The 23,260-nt window shown below is 40.8% G+C and overlaps 1 protein-coding gene across 1 annotated transcript; it reads left to right on the forward strand.

Annotated features, from left to right (window-relative positions):
• Nucleotides 1-756: 756 nt before the first annotated feature.
• On the forward strand, nucleotides 757-8,255 carry LOC125891699 (probable E3 ubiquitin-protein ligase DTX3). Its single transcript, XM_049581134.1, has 3 exons — nucleotides 757-1,116; nucleotides 3,879-4,096; nucleotides 7,340-8,255. Exons 1-3 carry the CDS (start codon nucleotides 817-819, stop codon nucleotides 7,416-7,418), a joined length of 597 nt encoding a protein of 198 aa, XP_049437091.1. The 5' UTR covers nucleotides 757-816; the 3' UTR covers nucleotides 7,419-8,255.
• Nucleotides 8,256-23,260: the final 15,005 nt, after the last annotated feature.

Consider the following 23,260-nt stretch of genomic DNA (forward strand, 5'->3'; position numbering starts at 1 on the left):
AGATTTTGGTTGTGTGATATAATTAGGGCCAGAATTCTACAGATGTCAACTATATCTGTGGAGACACCTGTGGAGGAAGTGGAACCTATGATCAGAATAGTCACTGTTACACTGGTATTGCTTATATAGTGAATTAAAAAGTGAAAGTAAACGACTCTTCATTTTTCTGGGGACCCCCTGGAACTCCCTTAAGGACCCTGGTTCAGAACGGCCAAATAGATGACATATACACTCATTTATAATTAAAGTATCACAGTTACAGATTAAAAAATGTGCATTGGTGTGTTTCTCGTGTGATCATAATCCAGGCATGTTGACTCTCTTGATTACAAACATTGCTGATATACACAAACCTGAGCATTATCTAAATTTACTTGTCTAGAGTTATGTAGAAAAGTAGCAATATCACACTGTAAAAAATAAAGGCCTAGTAACCAGCTGTCATAGCTTAAGCAATGGCAGTGGCTGCTTAAGCAGCAGTGAGCAGCAGCATTACTCTGTAGATGTATAGAGTACCATAGGATATAAATACTCAAGCAGGGTTAAAGTAAATCAAGATTGAATAGTAAATGTACTTTAGTTTATCCACTGGGGGCAACACTTGTTTATATTTGGTTTATGAAATATGAGAGAGTCTCCATAGAAATCACTAGTATCAAATTCAGACCAATCAGAGGCCAGTGTTTGCCCCACTTCCTTACACATGGATGTGGTTCTTTCCTTATTCTGACGTCACATATCACCGGACATATATCAACCCCTCGTGCATTCATACACGGAAAGGCAACAGACTTGTCGTCACATACCGGAAAAATAATGGCAAATACCCCAAACACTGGTGGAGTCTGTAAAAGTACGGAAGACTGCGCCGTTTGCTTGGACAAAATTCAGGAGAAGAAAACGTTAAAGTGTCGTCACTCTTTCTGCTCCGCGTGTATCGACTCTGTTTTCAAGTTTAAACCGGCGTGTCCGATATGCTACACCTACCACGGAGAGTACAAGGGGACCCAGCCGGAGGGCACCATGACGGTGATGCGCAGCTGGCAGACCCTGCCCGGCTTTGAGCACTGCGGCTCTATCGTCATACAGTACAGTTTCCCAGCAGGGATACAAGGGGTGAGACTCACACTTTGAAGATAGAGGCAACATGAGCAGGCTACATATCCACAGAGCTTGTGTCAGTAAAGACTACACCTCTCAGCTGTTTGTGATGTTACATCTTGTCACCAGAGGGCGCTGTTTGTTCAAACATGTCCTGCATGGAAACATTAAGGCATCTGGATTAGGTATGATAAAATGGCCGCCAGTTCAAAGTTTTATTACATGTTCAAAGAGATTTCTTAAAGGGCCAAAAGAAGTAAATCAAAGTAAAATATTTAGCCTGTAAAATCCAGGGAATCCAATATGGAGGTGATTTCAGAGGCGCATCCTCTTGTTGCCATAGAAACCGTGTAGGGAAGGAGGACTAGATGGGCTTGATTTCGCTGTTATTTGCCCACAACTTTTTATAGGAATATACTTCTCAATCTAAGTGACAGCAATATTCCTAAAGTTATCTGGTAATTGCTGAATTTGATTAACATGTTAAAAGGGCACATTAAAGTTTTTTTTATACTGACAAATAACAAATATAAAAACCCTGACGAAGACAGTCTAGTCGAAACGTTGGTACTTGAATAAAAGAAAATATTTTTGCATCAAGTCTTAGAGTGTGCGCCTGACATCTTTTTTCAAATTTGTATTTTCAGCAACTCTCCAACCCTGGTGTGCGCTCCTCCTCTCTCTTCAAATAGAACAAATATACAATAACTCGAAACCAAAGACTTTCTAAAGTCTGATAACTTTCAACTGGAGCTGCAACTAATGACTGTTTATTATTAAAAAGGTCCAGTGTGGATTTATATACCTTAATAAAAATGTTTTCTTTAATGTAAAATACTTGAAAATAAGAATTGCTGTGTTTTCCTTACCTTAGCATGAGCTGTTAATATAGTTGGTGCAAGATGTCTACAGAACAAGGCCTTGAAAATCATTAAATAGTCTTAAATTTGAATTTGTGAGGTCTTAACTACCACAAACATTTTATCTAATTTCATTTATCCATTATTTAAAATTCTTTTTATGAAAATGGGTGAAGCCTTTCTATGTTAAAGTCTACACTTCTAATGTTACAAATCTTTAAACTATAATACTGCCATTTTATTTCATACTTGCACTCACCTGTTGGCAAAATGTAGACTGACCTAACTCACTCTAATAACCATATTCCTACATAACGCTTGACTCTGTGCAAGACCATGTACGACTTGCCTGCAATGCTTACCTGCGATGTTTAAATAAGTAAAACATGATTTGTGTCAAAAATCAGTTCAGGGAGGACCCAAATGCAGAGCAGCAGACAGGTGGCAGTTATAACAAAAAGGCAGCTTTAATGCATCTGATAAAAAACATCCAGAGCAGGCAAATGACTAAAAGTCCAAATGAAAGTAGAACAAAAACTAAACTGAAAAGCAACCGGGATAATACGATGAACTCAGGTAAAAAAAAAATCCAAACAGAACACCAGGCATGAAACAGAGCAGGGACCAACACCAAGAACATAGGGATGAGCACAGGGATGAATGCAGAACAAAGGGAAACACTCAGATACATATACACAGAAAACTAATCACAAGAACAAGACACAGATAGAGTAGGAGGACACAGGCAAAAGGAGGGAAATGGGGATTGGCTAACAACAAGAGTGTGATGGGGAACACTAGGATGGAGTAATACAGAACAGGTGTGAAGGGAAGACTCAGGGATCAGGGAAGGACTAACGAGACAGGTGTGACAGAAAACAGGCAGGAAAACACAAGACAGGAAGCAAAACCAGACCTGACACTTGGAGAAAATCTACAAAATAAAACAGGAAGCAGATCAGACATGAATGAATAACACGAAACAAGGAACACAAACAGAAAATTTAAAAACAAAGTCAATAGGATAACAGAATATCAACAAAAACCCAGGATCATGACAATTTGTCAGAAAAACTGGACACCCTGTAATGGGCCCTTGTCCACAGAGTCCACCATGTTCGCTATGAAATGTCAAATAATTGTGAAAAAGTGTCCATTCGAGCTTCCCTGAGCCCACAATGATGTCCTCAAATATATTTTTTTTTTCGTCTAATTGTTCTGTCGCATTGATTGATTGCCTTATCTTTTCAGCTCTACTCTTAACCCCTCAAATGTGTGTCAAAAGTTGTATTTGCAGTCCATTTTAGAGCATATTTTAACCAGCAAACATCACTGCAGAAACAGTGTGTGTGTCTGTTTGTCTATGACAGACAGACACACAGACCCGTCATGACATAGATGTGTTTATGAAGGGTCAGACTGGAGAAATAGACCAAAGCAAATACTGAAAACATGCATTGTTTTTCATCTTGGATGTACTAGAAAGAAAAATCCATCACCAGCAGCCCTGTGTTCAAAATGTTCTACAGGTCAGGATATAAAGGGAGGAGGTGTGTGTGTGTAGGAGAGGGACAGCAAGAGAGAGGGGTCAATATTTTTGGATGTTGTGCAACACTGAATGCATCTTAAAGTCTCTGTTGTAAAAGATGATGCTTTCTGGGAATATTTCTGCCTCTTGGTGTTAGTAGAAGTCAGTCTTTTTCTTACAAACTGTGACAGCAGAAACAACCCCACATGTGTCTGATAGGGAGATGTTAGAATGAGCTTTACCTCCTCATCTGTAACACAGATATCATACAACAAGATGCATCATGAAACTTGTTTTTCCATAATTCCTAAAAGCAGGATTTAAGCATTATCAGAAATGGGCCACAATTGTTGATCAGTGTTACATATGAGCTGTTTATCATGTTACAGCCTCAACACCCAAACCCTGGAGTGAGATACAGCGGCACCTCTCGGACTGCTTTCCTGCCAGCCACAGAGGAGGGCGAGAAAGTCCTAAAGCTGCTGAAGAAAGCCTTCGACAGGAGACTCATCTTCACCGTAGGACGATCTGTCACCACAGGCCTCAACAACGTCATCACCTGGAATGACATTCATCACAAGACCAACATGGCGGGTGGTCCACAATGGTATGCATATCACTGCTGTATAATAACGCCTTTTTTACACCCATATACAGTGGTGTTGTGTTAGTTAATGAGGTGGGTGTACTACTAGGTAGATGGGTAGGTTACAGAGGAGGAAGTGGGTATACTCCTATATATTCCGATGTTTTTTGGCTGATAGGAGGGTATACTACAAATGGCCAGAAAAAGAGGTGTGTGTATTCCAGATACCTGCATAACATAACATTACTTAACTTAGCTGCTGCCATATAATGAAGAAAAGAAATTTCATTTTTATGTGATTTGGTATGTTTCTCTTACTAGTCCATACCCATTGAGTGCATAGTTGGCCCACGTACAGTTTCACATGGTGTGTGTTTGGCATACAGGTCATAGGAAATTGCAGATTAAATAGTCAACTGAACCCATTAAGAAGAGCAATGTATTCAGACAGAGTTTTTGTGAATTTGATAGTACGATTCTTTATTGAAAGTACAGTAGTACCATTGCCAATAGTGGCATAGTTAGTGGGCTAAAACTGTACATTAGTAGCTGAGGTAGCACTTTGAAAGGCAGATAGTTAAAGTGTTTATATGTTGTATTGTCTTAAAAGTGGGGCGCACTGGTAGAATGACTGACTGACAGAATGACACACTGACAGTTTCCGTGATTATGTACAGCATACCATACCATGACTTAGTCATACCAAAAAAACAGGAGAAAAAAAACAACAACATTCAGCCACAGGGGGAGCCACAGTGATCAGTTGCATTTTAGCCATTTTTAAGCATTTTTCTGTTGTTATAGTGCCACCCAGTTGAGAATTAGGGAACTTTAGATATTGGTCCCTAGATTATGTTCACCGAGTTTCATGCAGATCGGTCAAACTTCCTAGGAAGAGATCACTTTGAAGTGTTTTTCAAAAAATTCAAAATGGCAGAAAATCTATATAACTGGAAGTTATGGGTTCTTGGCAGGCTTTGTCATAGTGTGCATAGTTGTGCGGACTATAATGTGGCACTGAATATGTTTGTAGACTTGTGGAAGAAGAACAAGAAACTATTTTCAAGGCAAGCCGAGGGTAACCAGTTGTCTCAGGTCAGCCCAAATCAAAATGTTACCTGGATGCTGACGTAATTTACTAATACCTGAGGAAAGCCTTGCTCTCTGTGAGTCTCAGTGGCTCACACAGGTAGGACATGCGGTTTGTGTTATATTGTCTTTTTGTTGACGTGAAATCGAGTCCAGCTTGAAGCAAATTTGTGTATATCATATTTTCTTTACTTTCTTTTTTTAATGTCGTTGGTACGTAGTGCTCACTTACAGAAGCATATTCACTGTGGTAGATGTGGGCTGTGACTTTAAAATTGCCAGTAAAATGTTGTGTATGTTTGTGACGAATCTGCTGATGGAGGCGCAGCACATCTGCAGCTGTTTGGTAAGGAAACCAGTTAAATTGGAAACCAGTAGGGACATAACACTGGCCTCTATGCTGTAAGTCGCTGGCGATCCACCCCATATCTGCTCGCATAACTTGAAAAATATCCGAACCACACGTCTGTGGCCACTCTGCCGTCCAGAGTCCACGGTATGTCTGTATTTTCCTTGGATGGCTTTTAGCTCTGAGGTCACCTGGGCTTTGGTAATGGAGTCTTTCTTTTGCAGGAACTCCTTTTCTCCTGCAGTTTCACTCGAAGGATACTGCTGGAGAAATGCCACCAAGATATCCGCATATTTTGACTGGCATGATTCCCAGTCAACATTTTCTTGAAATTTTGATGCCTTATAGTGCAAGGTCACTTCATCGTCCGTCCAGACAAAGTTATCGCCATTGTGTCTTCTTTGTTTTGGTTTGTAATCACCGCGTTGTAGAGGAAAGCGCTTCAGCGCAGGCACGTGGCGTCATGCCTTGGTGTTGCTTTGCAAATTTACAATGCCACCCATTGGCCTGGCGTGCATACTACAACATTCCCAGTAGATTTTGCGGTTTTGTGTGAACGGGGATCATTTCAATAACGTCGTCATATAAACGCAGAAGTGTTTTAAAACACAAAGGACAGACTTTTCCGATTTTAGAGAAACCATTGTCGTCTAAACAGGGCCTGAGATGATTTTCTGCGCTTGTTTATTTATAGTTTGTTGAAAAATATATCTTGAAGACTGGGATGTTGGCAGACTCCCATAATCTTCATGGCTGATTTTACTAGTCTGTGAATTTGGGCCTTGGCCTGGACTGTCAAATTTCCTAACCATTCAGAAATCCCATAGCGCAGTAGGCTTTCCATCACAGCATGATAGAAAAGTTGCACTTCCTGGGTCACACTAAAGGTTTTCAGCCTTCTCAGGAAGTGCAGCCTCTGCTGTACTTTAGTACAGATGACAGTAAGCTAAACTAAGTTAAAAAAAAGTTTCAGATTCTTTGTTGGCGTATAATAGCCGTTTTTCCATTAACAAATACACATGAGAAAGACAAATCAGGAAACAAACAAACAAACAAACCCAAAAAAAAACTGTCTGACTCCACACCCACAGGCTTGATATGGTAGAAATTGCACTCTTGTTTACAATTAAAAAACAGAAAAAAGTCAAGTAAAGTATGAGGTTCAACTAAATGCTAACAAAGACTTATAACACTAAGTTAGACAATAAGAGCGCAGGAGGAGTTTCCACTTTAAACCTCCAGCCTCGGGGTGTAATGATGGTAGTTAGGCCCAAAAAGAGCCCCATGTTTTCATACGTTTCTGTTTTCTTCCTCACACTGTATAAAATCTTCTCCCGTTTACTATAGGATGTTAATTAATTTAACCATCACCTCTGTGAAAGAGGAAGTTCAGATTTACACTTTTGCAAAACACGCTTTGTTACAGCTGTGCCTGTGAGTAATATGAAGCAATTCCAAAGCATATTAAGAAACTAACAAATAATAATAATAATGATAATAATAACCTTCCTCATCCAGGTTTTACATCCCCAGCAATTAGGGGAGGCATTCTGTTATATTTTTTATGAGTCTATGGAATTTGATAACTTATATTGAAGATATTAAATTGTATTTAAGTATGTTAAATTGAGATTTATACAGTTTGTGGAATTTCAACAATATTGGACCTACTAACATCATCATAATTACATTCAACATATAATTCCCATTTACTTAGTTTTTAATCTATCGATTGATAAGTTACTGTTTACAGTTAAAGCAAAGTTGTTATCCTTGTTCCAGAGATGTACCTGCTACATTTTGATATGTGTCTTTATCCATTCCAGTTTTGGGTATCCAGATCCAGATTATTTGTCCAGGGTTCAAGAGGAGCTTCGTCTTAAAGGAGTGACACTAGATGACTGATGGATGAAGACAATCAGAGGATGTCCTTCAAATACATTTGACTCTTTGTATGGTTACAAAGTCTCTGATTTCCAGTTTGCACTTTTTGCACTCCTCAAGCAGGGATCGTCATCACTGACGCTATGAGATGTTTTTAGTCTATGAAGGGGATACATGGAACTATTGTTTAGAGATGTGAAGGTCGGTGGCTTTTCCCAAAGAGTTTTTTTTAACTGCCAACTGACTATGCAAAAAAAAAAAAACAACACAAAAAAGCTCTGAACACAGTCTGTGCAGCATGTGTGCCAACAAAACAAAGATTACATTGCAGTTGGTTAGTAAAAGAGTTATTTAGTACTACCGATCATCAGAGTTCATTAAGGTATATATCTTTCAACTTTGGATCACAGGTCTGGAGCCTAAAAGCAACATAGGAGGCAGAACAGGTGGTAAAAACACATCATCTGTGAAATGCATAGATAAAGATTCCTAGGAATATGAGAGATGATAATATATATATATATATGGCATTGTCATAGGTAGTGTATTGTATGCAAAGGATAATCTCTTATTCTCAACAAATCTGAATCATTCCTATAATCACTGTGTAGCCAAAGCCTATATAAGATATAGCTAACTGTGCTGTGGACCCCCATTGTTGTCCAGAACCCTAATATAACCACAGGTGACATGTTCCTTCATTACAATGGACATGGGCATTGTAGTTTGTTTTAAGCTGATTCACATACACCGTCCTGCTGCTGTTAATATTCAGTAATGCACCAGATCTGTGGCTGAAAATAGACTCCAACAAAAGCAGTATTTACTAATGTTTTAATAATAAAAATTAATATTCGTCTCATATGCTTACGTCTTTATTAGGATTAAACAGGTTCAGGGATGAGTGACACAGACGGGGAAGTCAGAAAGTACTGAGATGTCGGTTTTGGTCCTTTCAAGGGATATGTTGACACTAACTCAACTCTGAACTCAACTTTAATTATATAGCACCTTTTATACAACATGCAGTCCAGAGTGCTTCACAGAGCAGGATTAAAACAGCACAGACAAAAAAGTCAGAACAATAAAAATAGACAACAGTCAGTAGAATTTTGCAAGACTAAAATTTACGACAATAAACAAAATACAAGGGATAAAAAAACAGTAGAAAGACCAGACTTAAAAACTGAGGCAACAAATGTTGGTGCACCTTAAGTAAAAGCTAGTCTTAAGGTGTCTATTTAAAAATGTCCGTGCCTCACATCCTCAAGCAGACTGTTGCAGAAACTAGGGTCACAGAGGCTAAATGCTGACTCCCTATGCATTTCTTTTGAGATCCTTGGGAGCCTTAGTAGGAGGCCAGCTGCAGAGGGCCCTGGAGACCTGCTAGGTACATATCTAAAAAGCATGTCTGAGTGATAGACTGGTGTCAGGCCATTCAGTGATTTTTAAACTACTTAGAGAACCTAAAAATACATTGTCCCCGTCTGTCAGTACTTGTGTCGCTGCTTTCTGAGCATGTTGTATGTGACAGCAGCTTATATAGACATAAAGAAAATCATTACTCTTATCATAAAGCACCTTTAATATCATGTTAATTAACATTGTGCCTTTCTATCACACCAGTCAGCACACTTGTGGCAGACCAAAGGAGTGTCAGGAGCGATCTCAAGTCCAGTCATGTAGCTATCAAACTCTTTTGGTCCAAAAGCATCTTTGATATTTTTCAGTCCTGCCTCTTGCCTGTCTGCTCCACTAGAGGGTGATGCTCTCCTCAAAGAAGACTGTGTGATGGTGTCTGCTTGGTATGCAGCTGTATCATCATCACAAACCCACAGTCCCGCAGCACCTCCCAAACCTCATCGCCCAAAGTCAGTGAGAGGAGCAGAGCTATAGTTGATGAGTCATGTGTTTCTATGGTGCTCGGGGCAGTTTTAGCAGCAGCGTATGTACGACAGAGGGAACTGTTATCACCATGTGTTTGACCACATTGAACTGATTGTTTTAAGGTTTCTGATTGCTGTGAATATACTATTATACAGACAGTGTACCCTAAAATCAAATACACATATTTTTCCTCTTACCTGTATTCTGCTTATCAGTCTAAGTTGTTTTGGTGTGAGCTGCCGAGCATTGGAGATATCGGCTGTAGACGCCTTATCTCCAGTGTAATGGAACTAGATGGCACTTAGCTTGTGATGCTCAAAGCACCAAAAAGAACATTTAACTCAACAGCAATGTCTCTTTCTGTATCACTGTGCAGAAGGGAGTGTGCATCTACTCATGGACAAGTGTCTTGTGCTCATGACAGTGTGAGATGCAAACATTAATGGTGTCCTCCTTGGCTAAGCTGTAACATTAGCTAGCTCAGTGGTGCTAGGTGAGCTAACAGTAGATGCACACTCCCTTCTGCGCAGTGATACAGGTGGTTGGTGTAGTTTGGTAAAAAGAAAATAGTTCCTACATGAAACTGCTCACAACAAGGTCTGTGGATTATCTTGAATAACTGGGTCATGATTTCTGGAAAGAGACATTGCTGTTGAGTTTTTCAGATGTTTTTTTTTTTTTTCCACTTTACCACAAGCCGAGTGCCATCTAGTTCCATTATATTCAAGAGAAGGCAGACATCTCTACGGCCAATACCTCCAACACTTGGCAGCTCATGCCAAAACAATGTAGACTAATAAATAGCACTACAGGTAAGAGGACAAATACTGCATGTAAGCCCCATTTATGCTTTTCAGGTGAACTGTCCCTTTAAAGATGAGTCGTTGTATGGACACAGACAAACCCTGATTCAATTTAAAGGTTAATAAAGACAAAAGAATTCAAGGGTCATCTATTGTTGAACTGAAAGTTACTGTAAACGCCTGAAAAGTGTCCGAGCCATCACCCACACAAATAAACCTAAAACACTGCAAACCGAGCAGGAGACACAAGCTCTGTTTTTGCTTTTCACTACAGGCTCTCTGAGCAGCATCTATTTAACTAAGTTACAGCTGAATATAAATTAATATCCAGCTGATCTTCTCAGGAGCAACAGAGTTACAGGATGAGGAAACACCTTTAACCTATATTTCTATATCAGAGAGAGTGCATACGTAACAAGGTGGAGCTACGGAGTTCAGCTCTTTAGCGCTCTGGTGTTTAGCGGCTGGGGGCATTTCTGTGGCCTAGGATCTCAGGGCATCTGCTGCTCTCACAAAGTAGACCAGGACCCATCTGGTCAAATGTACCCTCCCACCCCCACCTTCGCCTTATCGCCTTTTCTCCCATAATTCATCAGTCTAGTCCATCCATTTCTCATTATCATCCCTTTTCCTCTCTTGTCGCATCATATTATCATTTTCCATTAAATGTCTGTTATTTATGTTTTTTTTTATTTGCCAATTATTTCCCTTTCTGCTGTAGTGTGTAAATGTCTGATACAACTTCATGAACATGTCATCACATATTTGTATATTTTGTTGTGAATTATTATTATGTTGTAGACCTTTCAACAGAGGAGTGATTTACAGTGATGGACTGGAAAATTGGCTTGCTAAGCAGTGGAGCAGATTGTGATAAAAAAAGAAAAGTGGAACACTGAACATACCTAACACACAGAGAGAGGTAGTGCGGAAATGTAACCTACTTTTGAACATAAGATATTTCATGTGAAAGGCTAAAGACGGTTTCTGTAAAAAGACCCATCTGACTGTATTTCTTCAGGCATTATTGTTGTCCTGATTAAACTTAAACAAAAAGGCATGGACTCAGTATTTTGTTTGCACTCTCACTTATAAACTTTGGGTCCAGAATTTACATTAAACTGAACGGCTCTTTGCCCTTCTCTGCAGGTGTTTCCCCTCCCTGTCATTGTCCATCTGGACATCTGGGAACAGGGGCAAAGAATCACAGAAATATACCCAGAGATATAAATATGCATCAAAGATTATGCAGAGCAATATTGTGGGTGGATTAAACATGCATCAATGTAAATAGCCAGTGACAACCTTGCCCTATAAAATGGATTGATGACAGTGAAAATAAGCTCTCTGTATGGATTAAAACCAATATATCTGTGGCTGCTCGCGTTCATTCCCATCAAACGTCGCTTTGCTCCGTTGTGGTTGGATGACTTGAATATTCTCCCTGTCAGGCGCTGAAAATAGCACCAAGGCTTTGGTGATTTCGTGTTTCTGGGTGTGACTAGACGGCCGCTCAGGAGGGGCTCCCAGGAAACACACAGACGTGCATACCCATCAGACGGGAGATGTGCAGTGTTTCCTGTACTAGAGATGATAAGAAAATCATTATGTGACAATGCAGAGCTGTTGTTCTCGCCCCCTCTCCCCACTGTGCTCCTTAATTAGAGTGTCTCTGGCTGTGGGGAGAACCCTGGCACATCGCCTGCCTTCCTGCCTGCCTGCCTGCCTCCTCATCCTCTGGTGCTAGAGCTACCCAATCACAGATATACCTGTCTATCTATGTGCAGGGTGCGCTACTCTTTGTCTCCCTTCACTGTAATGAGGATCAGCTCCACCAGACATAGCCTACTTTTGCATACCTTTGAAGGTATGCTTTTTATATATATATTTCTTAACCCAGTTTCCTCTTTTAATGCCAAATTTGAGAGATAAATGTTCTCTGTCTTGCCTGATTTAAAAGCATCTATATGGGACAAATGAGGATATTTCAGGCTGTGTTTATATGTTAGGTAAATGGACAGGAGGAGGCTGAGGAGGCATCTGTCTCCACACACACTCTTTGTGTGACAGAATGTCAGCCCACACCGCCGACATGCTCATTCACTGAGCCTAAGGCTGTTTGCTTAAGAACAGCAAAGTAAAGGTGGGTGTGTGGGTGCTTGTGCTTCTGTGGCTTTTGTCTGTGTGCCCTTGACTGCATCTGTGCATACTGTATGTACGGATATGCACCAGTGAATACTTGTGTGTGTGTGTGTGTGTGTGTGTGTCTTTATCGAGGCAGTTTCTCACATTCTGTTCTCTGATTCATAGCCGGGGCTACACGGCTTTTTGTCTGCCTGATTTAGCAGAACAGACCCTCTGCTTTTCTTAGTAATGCTGACAGATTTACTGACTTACCTCACAGTCAGGACACAACAGCAGAGCTGGCAACTATTGGGGTCTTTGGCTGAGATGTCAGCATCACAGATTGAAGGCTCTGCTCAAGCTGTTCTTCATTAGCGACAGCCGAGTTTCTCCCTGATATGAGAATAGCAACGCCATTATCTGTCACCGTGAGAGGGATTAAAATAATGTCCAGTAATTACCCCTCCAAACTTAAACCAGGACCACTGTTGTTATCAGTTGTTTATCACGCTCATGTAAGCGTTTTTGTTCATACACCCAACCTGATCGTTTCATTCCTGTGAAACTGCAGTAACAGGCTGTGCAGCTACATGAAAATGTTCAACAAAAGATGAGTGAAATCCAAAGCGAATACAATCTTTACAAATGTTTTCTGGGTGCACTGAGGAATGCCAAACTCCTTTGTTGTCTTGTCCTGTCTGCATCCTCAGCCTTGGCCAGCCACTCTCAGACTGCCTCATGTAAGAGCAATTAGCTGTGGCTGTCATGGCAACTAGCATGACCTTTCTGTCACTTTACAAACGAGAATCTCAACCAAGGCCTGTCGTTCTTCTGAACAACTGTAGCAGCTGTCTGGAGCTCTTTTCACATTAGTGGAAAAATGTTTCTTTTCATGACAAAAATCAGACTGAGGTTGGCAGAGATGTGTCTCAGTGAGGACTCTGGACACATCATGTCTCAGCGGGTACTCAGTGTTGGGAGGTTACTTTTGAAAAGTAATAGTTACTAGTTGCCCTATTAAAAATGTATTAAGTAGCTATTTTAATCGCTAAATCAAAGTAATGTAAATTGATTACTTTTCTAACAAATGTTTTAAAGGTATACTTTGCAGGATTTTCCTACAAAACAATGTGTGGGTTCATACAGATGTAACTCCTCCCAATCATCACTTATAACCCACTGTAAGTGTGTGGTGGTGGTGTATTTTTCTGCAGAGACTCTACATGTATTTCCTTATTTTCTACTTATCTCCATGATTGGGATGTTTATGGGTGGGTACCCCCACAGTGCTCAGGTGAGGTCAGGGCTTTATGAAAGGTAGCGACTGGAAGCCAGACTGTAAGCAGCAGACACAGTGCTGAAAAAAAAAAAAAAAGCAAATTTAACGAGATGAAACACAAAATAAGAGTGAATCTGGGGTTGGCTTTCACTTTTATCTTTACTTGCAAGCATGTTTGCAAACAGTAACCAACAATCCCGCATGGTATACCTATAACTAGGTAATTAAGCTGGAAAATTGCTGGGAAATAGGCCACAACAAAAGAAGGCATCCTGCATGGTGAAAAGATGCAAAGCAACAGAATGAATGTTAAATATATTCAGATGTACAGAGGAGTAAATATAGACCGTACAGGCAGTGTGGTTGCACTGGAGCCTGTGAGTTGTGCCTAAAGAGAGAGAAGGGCCCTCCAACAATGTGTTGGACAACATGTTGGATGGAGAATGGTCCCTTATGAGTTATTGCCACCCTGAGAATATGCCTGTGTTCAAAGATGAACTCTCATTAAATTAAAAACAGTGCCATGTGCTATATGTGCCCTTGAAAAAGGCAAAAACCCATCTCTGTCATGTTTATTTTTCTTTATTTGTAAAACGGTCAGTAGCATCTATAACAAATTACATGCTTATTCTTTAACTATAAATCAACTATTCTATAAATCAACAATTAAAATTGTTAAAATAAATCAATCGTTTCTTATTTTCTTTGGTATTTTTTGTTGTATACAGATATGAAATGATGATTGCTGGGTAATATGTATGTTGTTATATAATGTCAAGTCTCTGATCACGTGACAAGACGATATGGGCACGATAGCATCATAATAGCATGCACTGAGGCTCCTTGTAACTAACTTATGCTACTGTGGATGTAACCCTTCTGTAGTCACCAACATTTTGATTAGTAACTATACTCAAATTACATTCTTTTTCTCAGTGAATGTAACAGATTACATTTATTATAAATGTAATTTAATACATTACATTTGTTTTCTAAGTTTATTACATAACTGTGTTACATGTCACTGGTTACCCAACACTGTGGGTATTAAAAGAATCTGTTAAATAAGTGATGTTGTGGATTCCATCAATTTTTGATGCAGCTTGGTATATTTTGCACGGGAAGGTTGTATCAAGTGGCACTTTTACTGTATGTGAGCCCCACTGAGACTTTGAAGGAACCAGTTATTATACTGCTCAAATAGCAATGAGCCCTTTTATCTCTTCATATATAAAGCACATCTCCAGGTTGGCATAGCATAAGTTCATGTGTATTGAAGGTAGGGTTTGCTCTATAAATCTAAAATTAGATGTCAAAATTACACATTAAATAGATATCTAATGGATCTTCTGTGTTTGGATTTCATCTCCATTTATTTACACTTGAAGACAAATATATAGGACGAATATATTCAGCATTAACCAGTAGTTTTCTAAAGATTTCCCAAACTGTAGAGAAAGCATCATTATTATATAAAGACCTGAGCTCAGGCACGATCCTGCACATAAGCTTTTAATGCCTCGCAGTGTAAATATAAATATGGACCAGCTCAAGAAAAAATGTGCTTGCACAATTGTAGATTTTATTTTGCTGTGCCAAGGTGTAGGCTGAGAAAGCATTCTCTGCTGCAGCTAAGTGCACTTGCTGACAGATATTGTGGGCCACACAAAGATTTTATTTACCCATGTGTGATGTAACTATTTCTTGCACTGTAATTCAGGTTGAGCCTCCACACAGAGACCTGATACAGATCCAGAGAAGATCAGGATAAACGTGCAGAGCTATCAGACAAGTAATACCAGTCTCTAACCTCAAGGTAAAGTATGCCAGGGCAGGTGAATCCTTGTGGTTATGAGGCAGGCACCTTGTTTCACCTGTGGTTTGTTGATGAGAAGACATCACACTTCCAGAGGGCAGAGCAGGAGCTCTTACAATTAGCAAATGGAGCAGCTGCACCTTATGGCAACAAAGAGCTCACTCAGCAGTTTAGCTGATGAATCATAAGAGTAAACAGAAAGCTTAATCATGTCAGATAATTATAGCAAGAGTTGAGAATGTTATGTGAGTAACCCTTCCTGCTACAGTGTGTCCTCGTATGAAACATGAATCTGAGTGAGTCATACAATACATTTTCATATTTATAGCTAAAAAATAAAGATTGCTCCAAACCTAGAAGGATAAGGAAGTCTTGACAGAAGATTTTATCTGTGGGGTAAATTATTTTCCTGGGTCCAGACTTTGGAATCCGCCCACTCCACCAAAAACCATAGTTATTACCATAGTTTATTTTACTTCGCTCCACTCCACTATTAAAACCCCAGCAAAACAAGTATGTTGGCATGTGTACACATCAGTGTGACCCTAAAATGATGTGAGATTCAGGTGGAAACATTGGTCTGATAATTCTGATAGTGAAACCAGTTATTTTGCAGGGTTTGTGTAACTCAAAAAAGGTATTCATGAACTGTGCCTCAATTCAGGGGCTGCAGCCTTCAAAGGCAACATTTGGAGACCGATTGCGTCGCATCGGCGCGACCAAGGCTGTTCCATTTTGAAGGCTCCTTCAAATGCCGCAGAGAAATGGAGTCTTTTTTCCCAGAATTTGGAGGATGCAACAGATGAATCCATCGTGACCCAGCCTATCCCACGATGCATTGATTGATTGTAATTCCCACCTTTATTGCTATTTTTCTAACAAAAATATTCCAACCCAAGGCCGACTGTGGATGCCTCAGTGAAATCAATCATACCCATGTTCTATGATAGTGTGCCAGCTACGGAGCCGGGCAAAGATTACCTACTTAATTTCATGATTCCAGAACTGTTATTAAATTGTTTATTTAATACTAAATGATTGTGAAAATGTAACGTAATGTAATAGGAAAAAAAGATCTTATAAACATCAAAGGCCATCTCAATAATTAGAGCGAGATGGAGAAGACGGAGAAAACGAGCATTTAAATATAGCCAGTGTGGCACACTGATTCCTGTCACAAAGGTGCCTCTAAGCCTTTTACAGTCAGTATCAAGGCAGGAAGGATAGCAACCGGGGGAGAAATGCATATTTACTTATCAAAGATGCCTTCCAAGCAGCTGTGAATCAAAAACCTTGGAACATGCGAGTCAAAAAGAAGAGGAAGAAGAAACAGGGAAAAGAAGAAACAGCTTCAGGAGGAAGGACACAGACAGAGGGCGGATGAAAATCCTCCACGGGAATATCTTTGGAGCTGATGTGTTGCATAGTAACAGACCGCATTCCACTATCTAGACCATGCATTGATTAGGAACTTCTCTTTTTATCTCAAACGACTTTCTTTCTCAGCTTTTTAAAGGTGATGATGCGTACCCAAACAGACAGGAGTTAAATATAGAATGCCAAAGTAAAACCACAACAATGCACCATTTGCTGTGCTGAACAACACTCCTTGGTACATAGACTGGATAAATATATTGTAATAAACATAATCACCGTAATGCCACCCTTTGGTTTGTGGACTCCTGTTTTGAAGCCTAAATTTCTGACATTTTGGCCGTTGCCATCTTGAATTTTGGGTGTCTGAAGTGAAGTGAAGTGAAGAGATGACCCTGATGAAGGCCACAAGCTGAAACGCATCGGTCAATAAAGTTTCTTTCCATACCACAAGTGTTGCTGGAGCTCTTTTGACATTCTTCAGGGTGTCTGAAGTGGCCATATTTGAACAAAAGGTTGGAGCTCTGAAGGTGCGAGGGGTGAATCTAACTCAACAGCTGATTGAAAACAGCTGGAGCTGGAGCCGATAAATACCTGTTACTACTGCAGAGTCAATTGTCCCGTGAGTGAATGCCGAATGTAACCTTTCCCATTTAATACAGTAGCTATTTGTTAGTGGGTGTCATTTGGATATTTGTGCAGTGGGAAAGGGGCTACAGATTTTGATGATGCCACGCAGACAACCTGTTGCCAAAAATGGCCATGTCCTTAATTATGCACAACTTTAAGCCTAAAATGTAGCAGGTGAGTTGTACAAAAATTCACCCTCATACAGTTGTCATGAAGGGGGAAATTATCTATAGAGACTCGAACTGTTTGAGTGCAACTGTGCAGCTGGCTGTAACATGTTTATTTCTGCCGTAAAGTTGGCCATTTTATCACAAGGGTCCATGTGAATGGACTTGTTTTTGGAACCAGCCTCAAGTGGCCGTTCAAAGAACTGCAGTTTTTGACACTTCCATGTTGGCTTATGTTATTCCTGAAAGTTGCTGCATGGCTTGTTAGAGAAGCTGCAATCTGACGCTGAATCTGCTGGAGTTCAAGGCACACATTCTTGAATTTCTCATTTGCATAACATCAGCCCATTCTCGCTCCCAATTCATCAAATACGGTCATTTTTTGACACTGATCTTGATGTCGGACACTGACGCACAGAAGCACCCTTTGCAGCAGTCTATGATATGCAGCGGGCACTGCTGGAAACTACTCTAGCATAAAGAGCGAAACAGGCCATATTAGGAGGCCATCCGTAGCGTGCTGTTTATTTCCTGTGTGAAACTAAACATTAATGGAGTTATTTTAATAACAAAGTACTGTCTGTGCTAGTATGTGACATGATGTATGTCACGTGTAGTCACATCACATTAGCAACAACTGTACTTATTTTAAGCCAAACCATGATGGGCTTTTTTTTTAAACCTAACCACTTGCTTTTGTTGCCAATAAACCAAAAACCAAGTGTTTTACGTAAGTGTATTTTTGAAAAAGTCTGTATGCATGTAACGAGCAGAAACTGTTCTGTAACTGTATGTGACAGGACATATATGACGAGTTGGTATGAGAACAAGTTGATCATTCTAGGATAAAGAAATGAGAAGCAAAGTGAATATTTGCATAAGTTGGCATAAGTGTGACGGTTAATTAGAAATGTCATGACCGCCTGACTTCCAGGCCTGAAAATAAGCAAGAATGCTTACTGTTGGTGTTCCTCTCCCTTGGACACAGTGGAATTGGCAGAGGCTGCGTGGATGCTCAGGCATGCAGCCATAAACACACAGACTCTGGCATGCAGGACTCACGCTTACTGAGTTCATCAACTGTCTCATGTGTATCATAGTGATGCTTTTATATCTGCACTGCATGTGCCGCTGAAAATGCAAAGGCTTTGAAAACTCACTGCTGTGAGTCAGTGACTGAGGCTCCTACTGTAAATCTACGCCAGGCTCTTGACACCTCTGTTGCACTGTAAGACAAGGCGATGCACACTGCAGTTCGATGGTGAAACAGGCAGAACTGATACTGTCTGTGAAAAAACATCTGTGCAGCTCTACTGTTTCCCTCAATGCACGCACTGCATTCCTGTCTCTTCCTTTAGAAAAGTAAGGAAACACGCTCTCATCACAGATAAAACAGCTGTTGTTGTCATGACAACATATCCCTGCAATGAAACTGTTGTAGATCAGCACATCAAATGCCTGTTTGGTAATTATGCTGATAACGACGCCTTGTTTGAAAGAGTGATCATATACACCTTACTTATGTATCGTCTGTTTGATCTTTACATCTTCACTGCGACTTGGCTCATTTCAGCTTCCTGTGGATGCTGCCTGACAGCAAAGATCTCTTCCCATTGCAGTGCTTATGTAATCTGCATCGGCTCTATGCTTCAGTTCCCCCTTTGAGTATGTACATGCAAGAACATCCCTCTACTGTGTGTATTCTCAGTGCTTTTACAGCTCCCCTGTCACTAAAGATCAATGTCATCGCTCGGCTGTGGTGTTTCTCTTAGATCCACCCCTCCTTCTTTAACACTCCAGTGTCCGCATCTGTTGCAGCAGGGCAAACTTAAAGCAGCTCTGTCTTCAAAGTCCACCTCATTTTATAGTAAAATAGAGATGAGGCTTAAAGACACTGAGCTATTGAAGATATCCTCCCATCTCCTCTCACACCCTCCCCCTCGGCCTTTGCTCACTCCTTGTTTCTTTCCGCCCAACACCCCCTCCACGAAAGAGCAGAAGACTTATTGCTCAGTGGGAGGGCCCTCTGGTCCCTCATGCATCCTGGACCAAGCGTAACACACACCTCACACTCCCACAAACCTCTAAAGGCACATGCTCCCGCCTGTAGCCATGGTTCCCTAAAGAGGAGTGGCGGAGACAAAAATGAGCAGAGTGCCGTCTGCAGTAGCCGCGGCCTCCCTTTTGTCTCCCTCCCATCCTTCCCCCCACTGCTTCTACTCCTCTCATAGCTGCAGGGACCTTAGGGATAACAGTTGCACACATGCACGCACACGCATGCACGCTAATCACTGATAGAGACGTGCTCTGTTTGGAGGAATGCACTGGTCCTTTTAATGGATGCTGATGTTTTCCCTCTAAGTTATGGAGCAGGTTCATCCATCTACTTAGGCTGCCAGATTTGGATTCAGTGCTTTGATTTGGGGCTTTTGCACATGACCACTGAGCAAAAAGGAAAACGACAGTGGTGAAACACAGCAGAGACACAATATGGTGTAATTATGGAGTAATTATCACTGCTGTGCACTCAGTCTGCTGCAGCTGACCTAATCTAGCATTTTAATCAGCATGAAGGACAAAGCATCAGACCCTGCTCTGGTGCAGCTGAGGGGACGGCGCTTATGGGCGATGTACTGGATGTCTCCATGTTATTTTGGCTTGTGCAGACACACGCAGGATGTGGCATGTTGCCAAATCCACTGTGTGTGCTTCTGTGTGTGTGTATTTATGTGTGTTACGGGCACAGCCCAGTGCTCATCCTCTCGTGCTCAGACAGTGTCACATTGTGCAGAGCAGAACACGCCTTCGCCTTTGTGTGCGGTTGCCCAGAGATCACAAAGCAGGGCATAGAGCATGTGCATATTGTGTGTGTGTGTGTGTGTGTGTGTGTGTGTTTGTACCCTGTGTTTTTTGGATGTAAGTTTTGGATTGATGCACTCACCACGGGGAACATCCCTTGTATAAAACGTGCACAATACAGTACCCAAAACAACCTAAGAAACAATATGAAATAGAATTTTTTTTATAGAACTATACAGAAAATTAAACACCGCCATTTGATGTATAGCTCCAGACTTTTTATCTGAAAATTAAAACATATGAACAAACATAAAGCACTGAAATTTGGTACAGGATGCCTCACATTGTGTCATACTTAACATAACGTCCCTTGTATGATGTGAACAAAACTGTACACATTTTTATTTTTGTCCAACAAATACCTGCCATTTGTGTGAACTAGATTGAGGAAATTTGCTCTTCTGGCAAATGGAATAGAGTAAACATATAACAGAGGTAACGCTTGCACACACACACACACACACACACACACACACACACACACACACACAGCGTGTAAGGATTAGAGTAAACTGATGATTACTCATCCAGCCCACATCTTCTCAATTTGCATGACTTGTGCCACATACACATCCCTGATCCATCCCCGTTAATGCATGAGGATGTGTCTTAAAAACAACACTGATTTTTTTGTATTGCTTAAAAATAAAAAATAAAAAAAACCAGCATCCAGTTTCTGAGGCACAACTTGTGCTTTCCCACTGTGGCCACAGGGAACATTAAACAATTGCTCACATTTGACTGAGCTCATTGGTGGTGCTGCCAGGGAAACACAAGGTCAAGAGAGAGCTCCAGGGGAGCCGTGGGTTTAGCCACAGGAGGGAGTTTAGGGTCAGGGGTCACACACAGGGGTGGGGGTGGTGGAGGAGCTGCAACGAGTTTAGTCCTCAGTGAGCCAGAAGATACAGAGGGAAGGTCTTTTTCAGGTGGACGGCTGCTGGTGCTGTGTGTGTAACATTATGAACCAGAGGGTGTCTTTCAGGGTGATTTATTTAAGTCATCAACAAGATAACAAGGACATAGAGGGAAGAATATATTTGTAGTTTCGCATGAATTCATTATTTCCTCTGAGATCTAAAAAAAAAATAATGTGAAAAGAAAAATCTAAATTTTACTGCCAGTCTTTGCGGGAGCTTGTATGGAGATTGTGAGGATAAAAGGCATATTAGGAATGTTGTGATCATGTCCTTTTAAATCCTCTTATACCCCCCCTCTCTGAGAGCAAACTGGCTGAATTGGAAATGGATGGGTTTGGATATTCTGGCCCTGCCCTGCACTGCGGCAGAGGCAGAGAATCTGGTGTCTGTGTGTCTCAGTGAGAGAGAGAGAGAGAGAGAGAGAGGGAGAGCACACACCGCAGGACTCGACACCTCATCACACCTCATCAGTAATCAAAGATTAGCACGTATCTGTGCAGATGCGTGTCGATGGATGCGTGCAGTTTTTGGTGTAGCATTCCTGAGCACCGTTTTTTATGGTTTTAAGATGACAGTATGGATTTGATTCTGCCTGCAACAGGAAACATAAAGTGACAGGTTACTTCTGGAATGTGTTGTTGTGCTGTTGCGTCCTTGCAGAGAGTTATCTGAGGACCCGGAACATGATGTTAATATTACACAACAGCACTAAGGGCTGTCCACTCAGTGCTGCATGACTCCCCTCAGATCACCCTTTGTACACCACCATTCAGGCCCGCAGAAAAACTGTCCAGTCCAGCCTGAACACTGACTCACTGCACTATATATATAGTTTTTGGGGGGAGTCGCACATAGCTTTGAGCCAGAATATAATCACTATAACTACAATGAATAGAGGAATGCCTGTTGTCACATCGTCCATCATCAATCTATATTTTATTGATTTAAATGTCACCAGAGAGATAATGATGTTAGCACTTTTACGAATTTATTGTTGTGATGTGGATTTATATTCAGATTAGGTAAACTTGTGTGAATCAGAATTAACCCACAGTATTTTACAGTCCATTAAAGTGGCTTTGTGAAGCTAAAATGCCCCTTCAGCTTTTGTCCATGGCAACACAGTAAGCCTCGGTCACCGTGACCCTCTATTTGTAACACAAAGAACTTTTCTAAGGTGGCTGGTTATGGCAAAGTCTTAACAAAATGGCAGGGTTGATCCTAAAAGCTCACTGGACTGTGCCATGATGCCACTTCTCCTTAACTGAGCCCTCGAGGTACAAGCCACAGCTGAGTGGGCAATTGAACTCTCTGTGCCTGTCCAGATGTTGGCCTAATTTACTACGACTAGCAGCGTATGTGGCCCATTTACATGTCCTCACACCCTGTGTGTGTGCCTGCATGTGTACAATGTCAGCCTCTACCTCAGGTGCTCCAGCCTCCACCTCACTGACATCCCATGATTCATTTTGTTTTTAGCAGCAGTGTTTTTTTTATTTATTTATTTAGTAGAAAAGCAGCGAGAATTCAGGATGGCTCAGGCTCAACATGCTTGCATCAGTTTCTTACTGTTTCAGTGCGTTTTGATTAAAATAGATTATATTTTTAGTTTTACAGTTCAGGTGTTCAACAGCAACACAACCAAGTCCCATATCCTGAGAAAAAAAAGGCCGTGCACAAAATTTGGGGTCATGTTAATGCACAGTTTCTCCCAGAATCATCTGACAAGCAACTACATGAAGACCCAGGTCAATTTAGCTGCTCAACACGTTCTCATCCCAATCTTCAAATATCACTGCTTGGTCAGTGGACTTTCACCTCTACATATGACACACTAGGTATTCATCTGCATCTGTTGTTTATGTTCCAGGATGCCGTGTCAATTTACACTTGTTACATGCATTGTGTCTTTTTAAAATACACGTCCTTTTTCACAGGAAATGTACAGTTTCTGCTTGTTAAATGCATACAGTCTTTTTCAAAATAAACTTACAACACTGTAAAATG

The sequence above is a fragment of the Epinephelus fuscoguttatus genome, linkage group LG7, assembly GCF_011397635.1.
Source record: "Epinephelus fuscoguttatus linkage group LG7, E.fuscoguttatus.final_Chr_v1".
Lineage (NCBI taxonomy): Eukaryota > Metazoa > Chordata > Actinopteri > Perciformes > Serranidae > Epinephelus > Epinephelus fuscoguttatus.

Excerpts from the sequence above, each read along its gene's own strand:
- LOC125891699 (XM_049581134.1), top strand. The coding sequence starts at position 817 with ATGGCAAATACCCCAAACACTGGTGGAGTCTGTAAAAGTACGGAAGAC. Across the intron at positions 1,117-3,878 it reads TCCCAGCAGGGATACAAGGG|CCTCAACACCCAAACCCTGG; the intron begins GTGAGACTCACA and ends ATCATGTTACAG. Across the intron at positions 4,097-7,339 it reads ATGGCGGGTGGTCCACAATG|TTTTGGGTATCCAGATCCAG; the intron begins GTATGCATATCA and ends TATCCATTCCAG.